Source organism: Argiope bruennichi, chromosome 4, assembly GCF_947563725.1.
Source record: "Argiope bruennichi chromosome 4, qqArgBrue1.1, whole genome shotgun sequence".
NCBI lineage: Eukaryota > Metazoa > Arthropoda > Arachnida > Araneae > Araneidae > Argiope > Argiope bruennichi.
In genome coordinates, this window is record NC_079154.1 from 99,365,373 (window position 1) to 99,378,405 (window position 13,033).

General features: G+C 28.7%; 1 protein-coding gene across 1 annotated transcript in view; it reads left to right on the forward strand.

The window, feature by feature from the left end:
* Window positions 1-13,033, forward strand: part of LOC129965748 (ATP-dependent translocase ABCB1-like) — a 50,829-nt gene that overhangs the window by 27,171 nt on the left and 10,625 nt on the right. The window contains exons 18-21 of the mRNA XM_056079900.1: window positions 3,061-3,144; window positions 4,942-5,145; window positions 7,801-7,901; window positions 10,692-10,832. Of these exons, the coding sequence (XP_055935875.1) occupies window positions 3,061-3,144; window positions 4,942-5,145; window positions 7,801-7,901; window positions 10,692-10,832 (530 nt within the window). The remainder of the gene's footprint in view (window positions 1-3,060; window positions 3,145-4,941; window positions 5,146-7,800; window positions 7,902-10,691; window positions 10,833-13,033) is intronic.

The following is a 13,033-nucleotide window of genomic DNA, read 5'->3' on the forward strand; positions in this document are numbered from 1 at the left end:
CTTGTGATCTGATCGTCTCAGTCTTTTTGAAGTCTGTTATTCTGCTGTTAGTTACTGCTGAATTACACTGTACTCAAGTGCGTAATTGTAATATTTGGTTCGTAAAATGTCTGGACTTTACTGGAATAAATATTTTAGACTTTTAACGAACTCTTTCTTCATCAACTAATAAATTGAAAGAAGCCATAATTTATAACAATATCGTAAATCCATTAAATACTTGGCCAATCTATTTCAACTTATATGAATTTTTAAAATTATTTAATATACATTAAATATTGTTAAAATATAGAAAATAATTTCACGTCATTTAAATTAGTATCATTATAAGTACAATGTTTAAATTCCAAATGGTGTAAAAATCCAATACGTGTTTTAATATTTAAAGAAATTATATCAGAAAAGCGTTAAAATTTTACATAATTTGTAATTAAATAAAATTTGAATTAAAACAAAAACGCTTCGATGTATTTATTCTCCCGTGCTGTTCCGCCAATATACTTACATGCACGTAAGCACACTCTTTCCTTATTGCAATAAAAAAAGAAAAGAATCCATTATTTTCGTTTAAAATACATATATAATAGATATCGTTTGCAAACATTGATAAAAATTTTGTGCCCTGAAACAAATTTTGGCAACAGCCAGAGATTGATTTCATTTTATGTCCGGAAGATAATTTTTTTTCAAATAAATTACAATTTTCACTCTTCTGATATTTGAATATACGAATGTTTTTGAGCAAAGAAAAAGCATTTCATTGTTTTTAGAATAGAATTTCTGTTACGAAAGATTTTGAAATGTTAGAAAGAGCATTTCACGACGACATTTTTATCAATAATAACATTATTTGTTTGATATATAAAATTTAAAAGTGGTAGAGAATAAGTCGTAGATGATCCGCGTGCTGGTAGACCATCCATTTCGCTTGATAATCAAAATATCGACTGCAACAAGAAATTGGTGCTTGGTGATTGTCGCTTAACATTGAGGGATATAATCAAACATACAACTATATAATTCGGTTCTTGTCAAATAGACGTAAAAGATCATTTCGGGTTGCAATGCGTCTTGTTTGTTGTTTCTGTTTTAAATTTGTCCCAAAACAATAGTATACTCAAATGGCCTGAGAAAATAAAATCTCTAGTACCAATTTCTTTCTAAATTACTTTGTTACGTTCAATGGACTTGGTTATATGCTTTTAATACAGAAATCAACAATCAGGTGAATGGCTCTTGAAAGTTGAAGCAAGACTAAAAACAACATTTTAAAGTCTTCAAAGTGACTGTTTTTTTCGAATGTCGAGGTGTTGTGAATTATGAACTACTATAAACTGGCTTGATGTTCAAAACGCTTATTATTTGAATGTATTGTATCGTTTTTATGAAGCAATTCATCAAAAATGGATTGCCAGAAATACGGCGAGAAATCTCATGGGTCTTACACCATAATAATGTGCCTTCTCATAATGCACTTATTATCCATGAGGTTTTAACCAAATATTCAACAAATAATTCCTTCAAGCTCAATATTCATATATTGCATCTTGTAATGCTTTCTGATTTACATGGCTAAATTAGTCATTAATTCAATAAAAGAAACTATGCAAAAATTTCTGAAGAAGATTCATAAAACTGACTTTAAAGTATACTTTGATGATTAAAAGAAAATCGCAAAATTCCATTGTAATCATAATTTATTACTTTAAAGGTGATGCAACAATCTTTGGTCAATAAATCAACCCTTTGCTCTCGGATAAGTAATTCGACGCATAATTATTCACATAATACAAAGATTTGTTTATTGCTGAAAAAAAATCTACATATTTCTACATTCTAATCTACATATTTTTACCTCTCTGTAAGCGTTTTTAACAATCAAAATTGAAAAATAAATTTAAAAAGAGATCATAATGATGCACCGTCTTGAATGATGAGTGAGAGTCACTATCCGAATGCAAAGGGTTAATTTGTTTGGTTTTATGTTATCATTCCGGGTACTTTTTAAACCCAGTAATATAAATAGACTAGTGCTTTGGACCCCACCAGTTTCTTGTTTTCAACCTGCTGCATTTAATTTCATTTAAATCACTTTTAAAATTGGTTTTCCACACTTCTTTCGTTCATTTTAATGAATGGCTTTGCCAATCATAATTCTGGATTCTTAATCATAACTCTACCAAACTCAAAATATTCTCAATATGATCAAATCTGCTCGAACTAAGCTCACTTTATTTTCACAACTAATCTATTTTAGGAAAAATCCATATTCGAGAATGAAATTAAATATGAGTACAAAAGGAGAATTTCAGAAGAACTTGAAAAAAATAAAAAAGATGCCAGCTTCTAGTATGAAATATTATATCATTTTACTAATTATTGGTGTTTCTTTATAATATTAAAAAATGCCATTCTTAATTAAAATAACCCTAATGATCAGATAAAAATTACATCTATCATTGTTAAATACACGCGTGTTTGTGCAAGTGCAATTATTAATACAAGAAAGTAATTGCTGTAAAGTAAACTTAAAAATATTTCATGAACTTTTTTTAGAGAAAATTTATATGGCTAATGCGATTTGGAACTTCAAAGAAAATTGGTGCAGGTGTTATCAGAGCATGATTTAACAGTTTCGCTGCCATGAATCATGCTTGTGATTTTGACCACTATCTAATAAGATGTTTACTTCTATATATTAATTGCAGTAGAGAAAAAAAATATTTAATTGGATAGTAGATATGAATCACAGGCGATTCACATGGCTTCCGAAAACGCTCTCTTCTAATGTAATTTATTAATGGAATGTTAATATAGCAGATCAAAATCAATCGTAGCATAACATGAAGAGCTGTTTATAAAAAGATGTTCTGATTGTGAAAATCATTACTAGAATTTAAATAAATAAACGAACCAACATTTGTATAGTTAAAAATGATAAGTTTTTTTATTAAGTATTGGCAAAAGCTGTGCCATTAGATTGTGTTTGCATAAGTATATTCCGCGTTTTATGTATATTTCTACATTTTAATGAAGTAAATGTGAAACTTTGTTTTGAAGGATCTGGCGTGGTTTGACCACCCAAAAAACAGTGTTGGATCTTTATGTGCTAAGCTAACTTCAGATGCAACAGATATGCAAGGGGTAAGAGGAAATTTTATTTGTTCAATTAGCCATTCTAATATTCCATAAAGACTATCATTAATTTTGAATTATTTTTATTTAATTCAATTTTTCTCCTTATACTGTGACAATTTTATAATTTTAATAAGAGCATTTAACTATGGATACTGAATTTTTTTCTGTTTTTTTTATTTAACTTTTTTGTTTCATATATTTAAACATGTTACTTTGTGTTTTGAGTTTCCACTCGTTTGCTACCATTACCTTAACACTAGAGTTTTAAAATTTTGTATACTTGTGTATTCTCGTTAAAAATGCATTATTTTTATATTTTAAGAACAATTATCAGCTAATTAATACATCAACTAATGTAATTGCATTTTAATTCCATGCAAGGAATATCATTTGGTAGTGATTTACAGAAAAAAAATTAATATGAAGATTACTTCATATTTAAAATTAAAAAAAAATGTTAACTAAATGTTAACAAAAAACAGGAAATAATTGAAACAAAAAAATCATGATTTTATGCAATAATGCAAATAGTTCCGAAAATATGTTTTTAAAACCTTTTTACAATATTTAATATTGTATGATTTTAATTTTAAGAATTGCTTATAAGTAGTACATATTCTGTCACAAAAGTTTATAGAATCTTTTTTCTTGTATAAGATGTATTTCAACGCAACTTACTATATATAGATATATGGTGAACTTGGTGATTCGTCAAAATGTCGAATTCGATTTTTTTGACGATTACAATATTTTCTTTTCGAGAAAGAAGAGTGGATCTCTGAAGTTTTCCAGATATTTATGTTTTTGTAAAGCCATATGGGGAAAAAACAAATTTCAAAAGCAAAATAAGAGGAATAACGTTTAAGACATACATGAAGACAGATATTTATTTCATGTCTTTTATTCAAAGTTACAATTTTTCTCTCGTCTTGATAAAGCTTGATACAAAAGATACAATAAATTCGACGCAAACTTTTAAATTTCGAAAAGTTATTTGAAATATAAGTTAAATAAAAATTAAAATTTTAACTTGAATTAAAATTTTAAAATTTCAAAAGTTAATGTAAATTTAAAATGATAAAAAAAACTAAGCAATGTTTGGGGTTTTACAGCAATATATTTCGAAAATATTATCTCACAAAAATGATTTCTACATTTAAATGATGCTAATTTAATTTTCTTGCAACTTTTTTTTCTAACTTTAAAAATTCTTTAAAAATTTAATTTGATACACAACTAATAACTATGTTTTATTGCTAAGATGAAATTCAAATTAATTTCTTACTTTCCTCAAACTATTAAGTCGCTTACTTTCTCAATGTTAAAATTAAGGTTTGAAGTTACTTTTTACTGACATTAACTTCGAAGTAAAGTTTTCACATCTGCATTTATTTCCTAATATATACAATATTGGATTTACAGAGATCTGAATTTTTTTTTCCAGTTTTTAAATATTTTCTACGAAGTGTTCATATATCGAAATTATTCATTTTTTCCCTCCATCAGTAATGAGTGATTAGGTTATTTTTTGAAAATAACATTACACACACCAGTATCAGATATTATTTAATTTTAAATTTAGATTATTTTTAATTTTATGTAAGACTTTTTTCTCTTGTGTAATAAGTAATATTGTTCTTCAGCTTGATTACTGAACGGTAAAAAATAACCGAACTATTTCTATGAAATAAACAATTGTTTCCAAAGTTTAAAGAGTTGTTGTTATTATTATTATTTAATTTTTAAAAATATTAACACCTTTAACACAGTGAATTATTGAATGGAACGTATCTTAATTTACAGGTCACCGGAACCCGAATATCAGTGTTGTTTCAAACTTTTTCTACTCTCAGTGTTTGCATTTTCATTGCTTGCTATTACAACTATAAAATAGGATTGCTTGTGTTTGCATTTGTGCCTGTGATTGTACTGACCATTACTACAGAAAGGCGGATGACTTCCGGATTGATGTATGTTGATAAAGAAAGTATAGAAAAGGCTTCAAAAGTAAGTTATTTTTCAAATTCGAAAACAACGGGGTTTTTTTATTATTATTTATTTAAAAATAAGTGGCCAGAGTGGTCTTGCCAAATCTTCTCATATTCTCCCTAATACGAGTCTTATTCTATGTCTAGCTCTTTACGTTTTATAATTATGGTGTTTGCTTACACTTTAACCCTCGAATTCATGAATTTTTAGTTTTTTTTACAGAACAAATATATATGTTTTGAATAGCTACATATAATTAGGGAGATATTTTTAAAAATTGTAATTATTTTTTGCGAAATTAAAAAAATAAATAAATCTGCCAAATGCCTACATTATAAACAGAAAATGTCTATTCGAACAGCGCAACAAGAATACTGACTGGAACCGTGGTTAAGTTTTAAGGGTTTAAATTTTAAGTTTTTAACCAGCCACGATAAACCCTTCTCTAAGGAAGTACGTCCACGATCGATGGGATTAGCCAAACCCGCACTTTTTCGTGTACCCACGAGGGTGGTGAGAACCAACCACCATACTGGAAGCTTCTCATTATCAGTTACGAGGTACCCTTGGGATATGCCTCCGTTATAAATTAAACTATATCCCAACGACACAAATAACATTATAACAATTCTACAATAAAAATAAAAACCAATTTTTTATCAATACAAAAAAAAAGGATAATATTTTTGATGGTAGAACTATTCATATAACAGTCATCTTGGTATTTTTCCAATTTTCCAGTTTCAATTTAATTCTGGTACCGCTATTGCCAGATATCGTTTTTTTTTCTATAAATGTTTATCAAAAAGAATTTTAAAAAGAATTTTGAGACACTTATTATTGGCCTTTAGAACAGTCATGTAAAGCTTATACATGAAAATAAAAACGTGTAGCCAAATGACTATACGATGCACTGTAGGATTAACAAACAGACAAATGATATTTTCGGCAAATGGATTTTGTTCGAAATTTGAAATTATTTACAATTTTGGTGTAAAGACCATCTGCAAAATTTCGTCTGTATAGCTCAAAGTTGTTTTGAGTTATTGTGCCCACAGCAGAAAGACATTATTCCAAAAACATATTTTCCAGACTCTGAGAAATCTGAAATGTAAAGGTTCGTAAAAATTTCGATTTCGAATTTTTTGATGATTATAATAATTTATTCCTATTCCTGATTTACTTTTAAATTATTGATTTTAATGACTTTAACGATTTCTAATTATGAATAAAATTCTTTGCATTTTAAATAAATACAGTTTAATTCCAGATATTGTAAATTCATTTATACAAATATCCAATTTTTTTATCCAAAGAAATAGCTCCTTTATTTACGTGTCTTTTTTTTCCGCATGAAATAGTATACGTGATGCAATAGTATTGATATCTATTAATGGCAATTCAATTAGGTAACTGCTTAGAGCTACAGGTAAGCTAGATAAAAAGATTATTAGCCTAGTTATCAAATCAATAAATTGGCACAATATTATTTGTAAATTTTTCTCAATTATAAAATATTAAGAGTACAGCATGTGTACATATTGAATTATTAAAATAATAAATTAATTAATACAATGGAATATTAATTATTCAATATCTGGAAGACAAAGGTTCGTTCAGCAATTTTTTTTTAATTATGATTTTCTTGAGGAAAATATTTATATATGAAACCCATGCTGATGACATATGAATATTTTTCAGTCTTACTTATGAATTGGTCATTTAGATAAACATATCACATGTGCATTTAGCAAAACAAGTTATTCGAAGCTTCCTGCTATATTATAATATTGATTTCGCAGTTTATCTATCATTGCTTATATTTATGAACTTGCAATCAGTTTTTCCAACGTGAAATCGTGTGCGAGGTGATATAGTCATGAGAGCAAATAGAAAAAGGCTCCAATAGTTAGTTATAAAAAATGTTTTTTGTACAAAATCGCATTTTTTAAAAAAAGACTCCTATATAGATAAACTTAACAAGCAAAATATTAAGTATAGACACATAAGTAAAAAAGTAAAGCAAAAATCTCTATTTGAACCTAGGACCCGCAATACATGCGTCATTCGTATTTTTCTAACCACTCTACTGCACTGACACTTCGAAGCGGAAGTTGAATATATTTATTCTAAAAGCCCAGATCGTTAGTATATATATATAATTTAGTTTTTCACGTATCAGGTCTTTATAGGAATAATTTTTACTGTTACATTTGTTTGAAATTTGTTATTTCTTTGTCATTTTCATGTTTATAAAATGCTTATATTGTTTGTAAGGAAATCAAATAATTATCGTTCGTTTTCCTAAAATTTTGCTATTTTAGTTATCTTTTTAATATTAAACATACTAGATAAATAAGAACACATATATATTTTCACGAAATTTATATAATCAAAGAAGTGACGAAAATAAGCCATTAATATGGTGACTAAATTAAAAATGTGCTTAAAGGTGAAACTAAATTGTCCAGTTTGCTAAAAGAAAGGTATCCTAATGTGCATTGCTTAAGATCACAAAATGAGTAAACTGAGCGTTGTTGTTGACAATTAGAAATTACAAAATTATTTTAAATAGTGATATAGAATAGTAAAATTATTAATATAAAATTAGTCAGTATTCACGAACCTTTTTATGTTTTAAGATTGCACTAGAATGATTATTTTTATTTTCAGATTGCAATCGAAGCCATTGAAAGTATAAGGACAGTTGCAGCTTTACATCAAGAAGAAAAATTTTTCCTGCGATTCAGAGAGGCCCTGGATAAATCATACAGGTATTTATCAAATTCAATTTTTTTATTCGTTGTTCAAATTTTTTCTCTAAACTTAACTCTAAAACAGCAGGAAGAGGGAATCTACGTAGCTATTCACAAAGGTACCTCCAAACGTCTGATATTCTCCACTGTCTCCTCGCTTTAGCTGTATCCAACTGACGACTCAGTTTTATAAGACTGGCTACTCCACAACACGAATCGATGCTGCTTCAATATTTATTTCCAAAGCTAGGCTCACGATACATATCCTCAATCCACTAATTGATTGAGCTTCACTCAACACTTGCACTTCGCAAGACTAATCCAACTAATTCGTCGTTGACTCACACGACTGTCTTCGGCCTCCATTGCCAACTTTTTATAGTTTCCGGAGCAGGGTAGAGAAAGTGCTCCAACAATCAAGCATAATTCGGTTCCTATTGGTCTTCTCGCCAAAATTCTTGAAAATTTGAGTATCAAACATTTTGTCACCAGAGTAGCCAAGTTTGTCCCCGAATTATTGAAGGAGTTAATTCTGCTGGAAGCAAATTTACAGATTCGAAACAATATACATAGTATGATTTTGTTATACTTTTACTTGTATAATCTTTATAAATTAATCAAACTTTGAAATTTTTAGAAGATAAAATTAGTAGTTAGATGTATTATGAAAGAGTTTAAAGAAACAAATAAATTCAGTTGCATAGAGCTTAATTTGGAAGTGTTGTGGATGCCGTATAAATTGTTAAGCTCATACACAAAGAAAGTTTATTTCATGAGAATTTTAAGAAATAAATTAATAATGTAGCATATAAATCCTAATTTAGGTATATTGTATATTTATTTTTCTTTGTTAGGTTCTATGTACACATTAGGCTCTATGTTACTGCATGACTTGCAATTTAGGAAGGATCTTAAAAATTTCGAATGGCCTGATATAACTAAAGATCGAATAATTATCTTATATTTTGAAATTGCATAATTATTCTACTACGTTACATTTTCTCATTAAATCATTATCAGCCCATAATGCCCAATCTAACTCATTCTGAAAAATAACAATGTTCTGAAATAAAACTTAATAAACCATGCTAGTATTATGTTGCATTGAAGAAACACCATTATTCCAAAATATTCTTTTAAATAATTTCAAGAATTCTCGTATTCCTTGTGTTATAGCTATTTATTGTTCCTTATTATGCCATTATTTTTAATTTAAGACGTGTTTGTAAAACAGTGCTCTTTTATTTAAGATTTTTGTACATATTTCTCTAAATATTCCTTCTTTGCAGTTCATATAACACTTCTCATAAAAACTATTAGTTTTAATCTGAAATGTGTTCATAACTCAGTGCTTTTTTTGCTCGACATTTCTGCATGTAATGCACCTTCATTTTTGCATGTAATGTTATGTTTTTCTTAATTCATGTATTACTCTCAATATTAAGTTGGGGAAAAAGAAATCCATTATTTTTTCGGTACATGGATGTAATGATCGACATCTCATAAAGTATCAATCAAACAATTTCAGATTTATGCTCGTTGGAATGGGGACATTTTGGACTAAACAAATTATTTTGCTGTTTTTCGTTAGGTCCATCCAGTTGAAAGTTACAGCGTGTTTAAAATGTAAGTCAGTAAAGAGAAAATTCGGTGCATTTTACAGCTTTTCTTTGGTAAAGAAGAAAATTCTTGCCAGGTGGCTGAAATTGTGAATGGTGTTTATGATCCCGATAACGTAATAGCCAGTTACGTGCAATTTTGGGTTCGTTGATTCAGTTCAGGTAGGCCCGTCGTCGGAAATGTCGATAAAATCACAGAAATATTCAAAGTTGACCTGCATGTTAGCAGTCATAGCAGTTAGCAGTCATAGCAGTTAGCAGTCATAGTGCCCAGGAGCTAAAGATCAAGCATAAAACAATTTTTAACCATTTGCAAAATAACTGTATTCAAAAAGAATCTTGCCGTTTGGATGCCACACCAATTAACACACACACACACACACAAAACATAATGGATAGAATTTGTATCTGCGAAATCTTGGGCAAACGGAAGAAATCGATCCATTTTTTTTAAACGAATGGTGTTTGAGGATAAGAAATGGGTCACACACGACAGCATCGTAGGAAAACGATCGTGGTCAAAACACAGTGAAACAGTGGTCACGATGGTAAAACCATGATTAACGGCCAGGAAGGTTCTGCTGTACATCTGGTGGAACTGGAATAGGGAAAAAAATAGCAGTGGCTTCCATATGACAAAACACTAAATTTAGATCTCTACTGCGAATAACCTTACAGTTTGAAGCTAGGTTTGACCAGAAAGGGTCAAAAGTGGTCAACAGGAGAAGTGTTGTATTCCATCAGAACAACGCCAGGCTATACACTTCTACAGTGAATCGCCAGAAACTCCGGCAGTTTAGTTGAGAATTTGATGCATCCACAATATAGTTTGGACCAGGCACCAAGCGATTACCATCTTTTTCTTGTATTGTAAAATTTCCTTAATGATAAGAAATTAGCATCAATAGAAGATTTTGAAAATCGATTATAAAAGTTTTTCTTTAATAATGACCAAGACTTCCATGAGAGGAGCATTATGAATATACCTTTAAAATGACAAAAAATAATAGAATAAAACGGTGCATATTTGACCAAATTTGGTAACCCGAAACATGTAAAATAAAGTCTTGAAATTCCCGTAAAAATAATGGATTTCTTTCTCCCCAATTTAATAATACCAATAATTTTAAATTAAAATTAGTTTATATTACAATTTTATTTCGGCTGATATTTTTTTATATTTCTTAAGCCATATGAGAAAAAGAGCACATATTAGAGCCATCACTTATGCAATCGCACAAAGCATACAACTTTTTGTATATTCAACTTGCTTTTACTATGGCAGCACCTTAGTAGCTTCTGGAGAAGAAAAATATAAAAATGTTTATAGGTAAGTTTATAAATTTCTTTTAACTTGAAAAATAGTTATTTTGATTTGATATAAATTTGAGATGCTATGGATTAATTTTTATCAAATATGTTTTATTTATTGAAAGATACTTACACTGTTATCAAAATGTTTATATATTTTTTCTACTGTGTTTTATTGCAGAGTTGTTGTTCGCACACAAGTCTTTTCAGATACTAGTATACACTATAGCACTATTTCTATATAGCATGCTATTCGCTAGTTCAAAATTTTTTATAATAAATAATAATGCACTTAAGCACATTTTTAGAATTTTGGCAACATTTTTTCTTGGCTCTTTTTGATCGTCGCTAAAACCGAATTGTATCGTTTATTTTAATCATTATTTAAATTAAAGATTTTTCCACAGGTTCAGATATTTTTGAAAAGAAATGAATTATCATTTATATGGAACTGAGTGATAACAATCTATAATTGAGGGCTATAAAACTATAAATGAAATTAAAATATCAACTTCTTTGTGCCCAATCGACATTCAAGTTGCTAAACAAATTCCCTTCAACTTTTGCTCAGAAATAGCATAATGAAGCCAATTGACAACAAACGAACATTTAAGCATAGTGAAAGCTTTAGTAAATAGATTATGGCAATTAAACAGTTATTAAATTTTTTACTGATTATAAACTATATTTCTATAGCACATACACAATATTGAAGAAAGAAGCAACATCTTTTCCCCAAAAATTTGTTTCATAACTTGCATGCAAGATAGACAAATCAGAGGAAAGATACATATTTAAACAAGAGTTGGAGGAAAGAAAGAAATAAGAATTGTTTTATAATACTGATATTTTTCCTGCTTGCTTATTTTTACAATTCCCGAGTTGACTCGCTTTTTTCAGATTATGCTCTCAGCTTTAGTTAGCGATTTTCAGGTCCTGAGAACATCGCCAAACTACATCATACATAAGATGCCAAGACTTCACGAAGATGGTTAAATTCCTGATTTATTTAGTAATTACTCCAAAATAATGAATTAATTTGGAAATTTTAAAATTACATGATTGCTAAGTTCCATTATAGATGTGATGCCAAGATGATTGCATTTCTTGGTTTACTCGACGATTTTCAGATTAGGCCCAGATCCCAAAAATGGTTTTACTTGATTTTCACTTTTATTTTCAACGCCAAATTGGCAGTAGCGAAGTTGTCGACATTTTACGATTTTTGACGATTTATCGCGAGGGCTTTTAAAAGTGAACAAGTACAGTTTCTTTTAATTTAAACAAGAGAATCAATCTACAAGAAAGATCCAAAATGCATACTCGATTTTCTCATAATACGATGAAATTAAATACAAAATGTCCTATATTTGTATGAGTAAACGAGCGACCTCAGAATAACTGCTTTTATTTTATTTAAAAAAATGACTCATGTTGCAAAAGTAATTATTTTAATACATAATTTCAAAGTATTTTCCCTTACTACAAAGAAATGTTAATTTTTTTAAAGGATTTTCGATGATATTATGGTTGATTATGCTAAGCAATGGCAAGCTATATCATTTCTCCTGATTACCGAATAGTATGGTCTGTTTCTATTAGTATTTTCTAACTATTGATATTTAATTAACAATAGAAGAATAGACACAACATTTTAGACCTACATGAATCTGAATAGATGATATTTGAAAATCGATTTGTCAAATTTCAGATTTTAAATTTTAGATATCTTTCGGGAAGCTAGCCTGTTTATTATTTCATATGCACGCGAACATGAAAATTCAAGGACATGAGGTGTAAAAAATTGAAATTAAGCATATTATTTTATTATTATTATTCTGAATGTGTATGACATTTTGGATTAAATGGGGCAAAGATTTTATATCTGTTAAGCTACTCTATCCATCTGGACACGATAACTCAAAAAGAAAATTAGTAACATAAATAAAATGTACGTGTGTTCTTGACACCAATATTGTAAGTTTATTTCAAACTAGCTATTACCCGCGACTTCGGTCGCGTGAATATTTTGATGTGTATGAATGAGAACTGATCAAAATGTAAAATATTATCAAACCGTATCATTATACTGCTGTTGGAAGCAGAGTCTGATATGATATAATCAAGAAACTTATAATTGATTGAGAAAAATATACGTGAAAATTCCAACATTTATTTTTATTCTAAATTGTAATACAGCATCTATATTACATCTATATT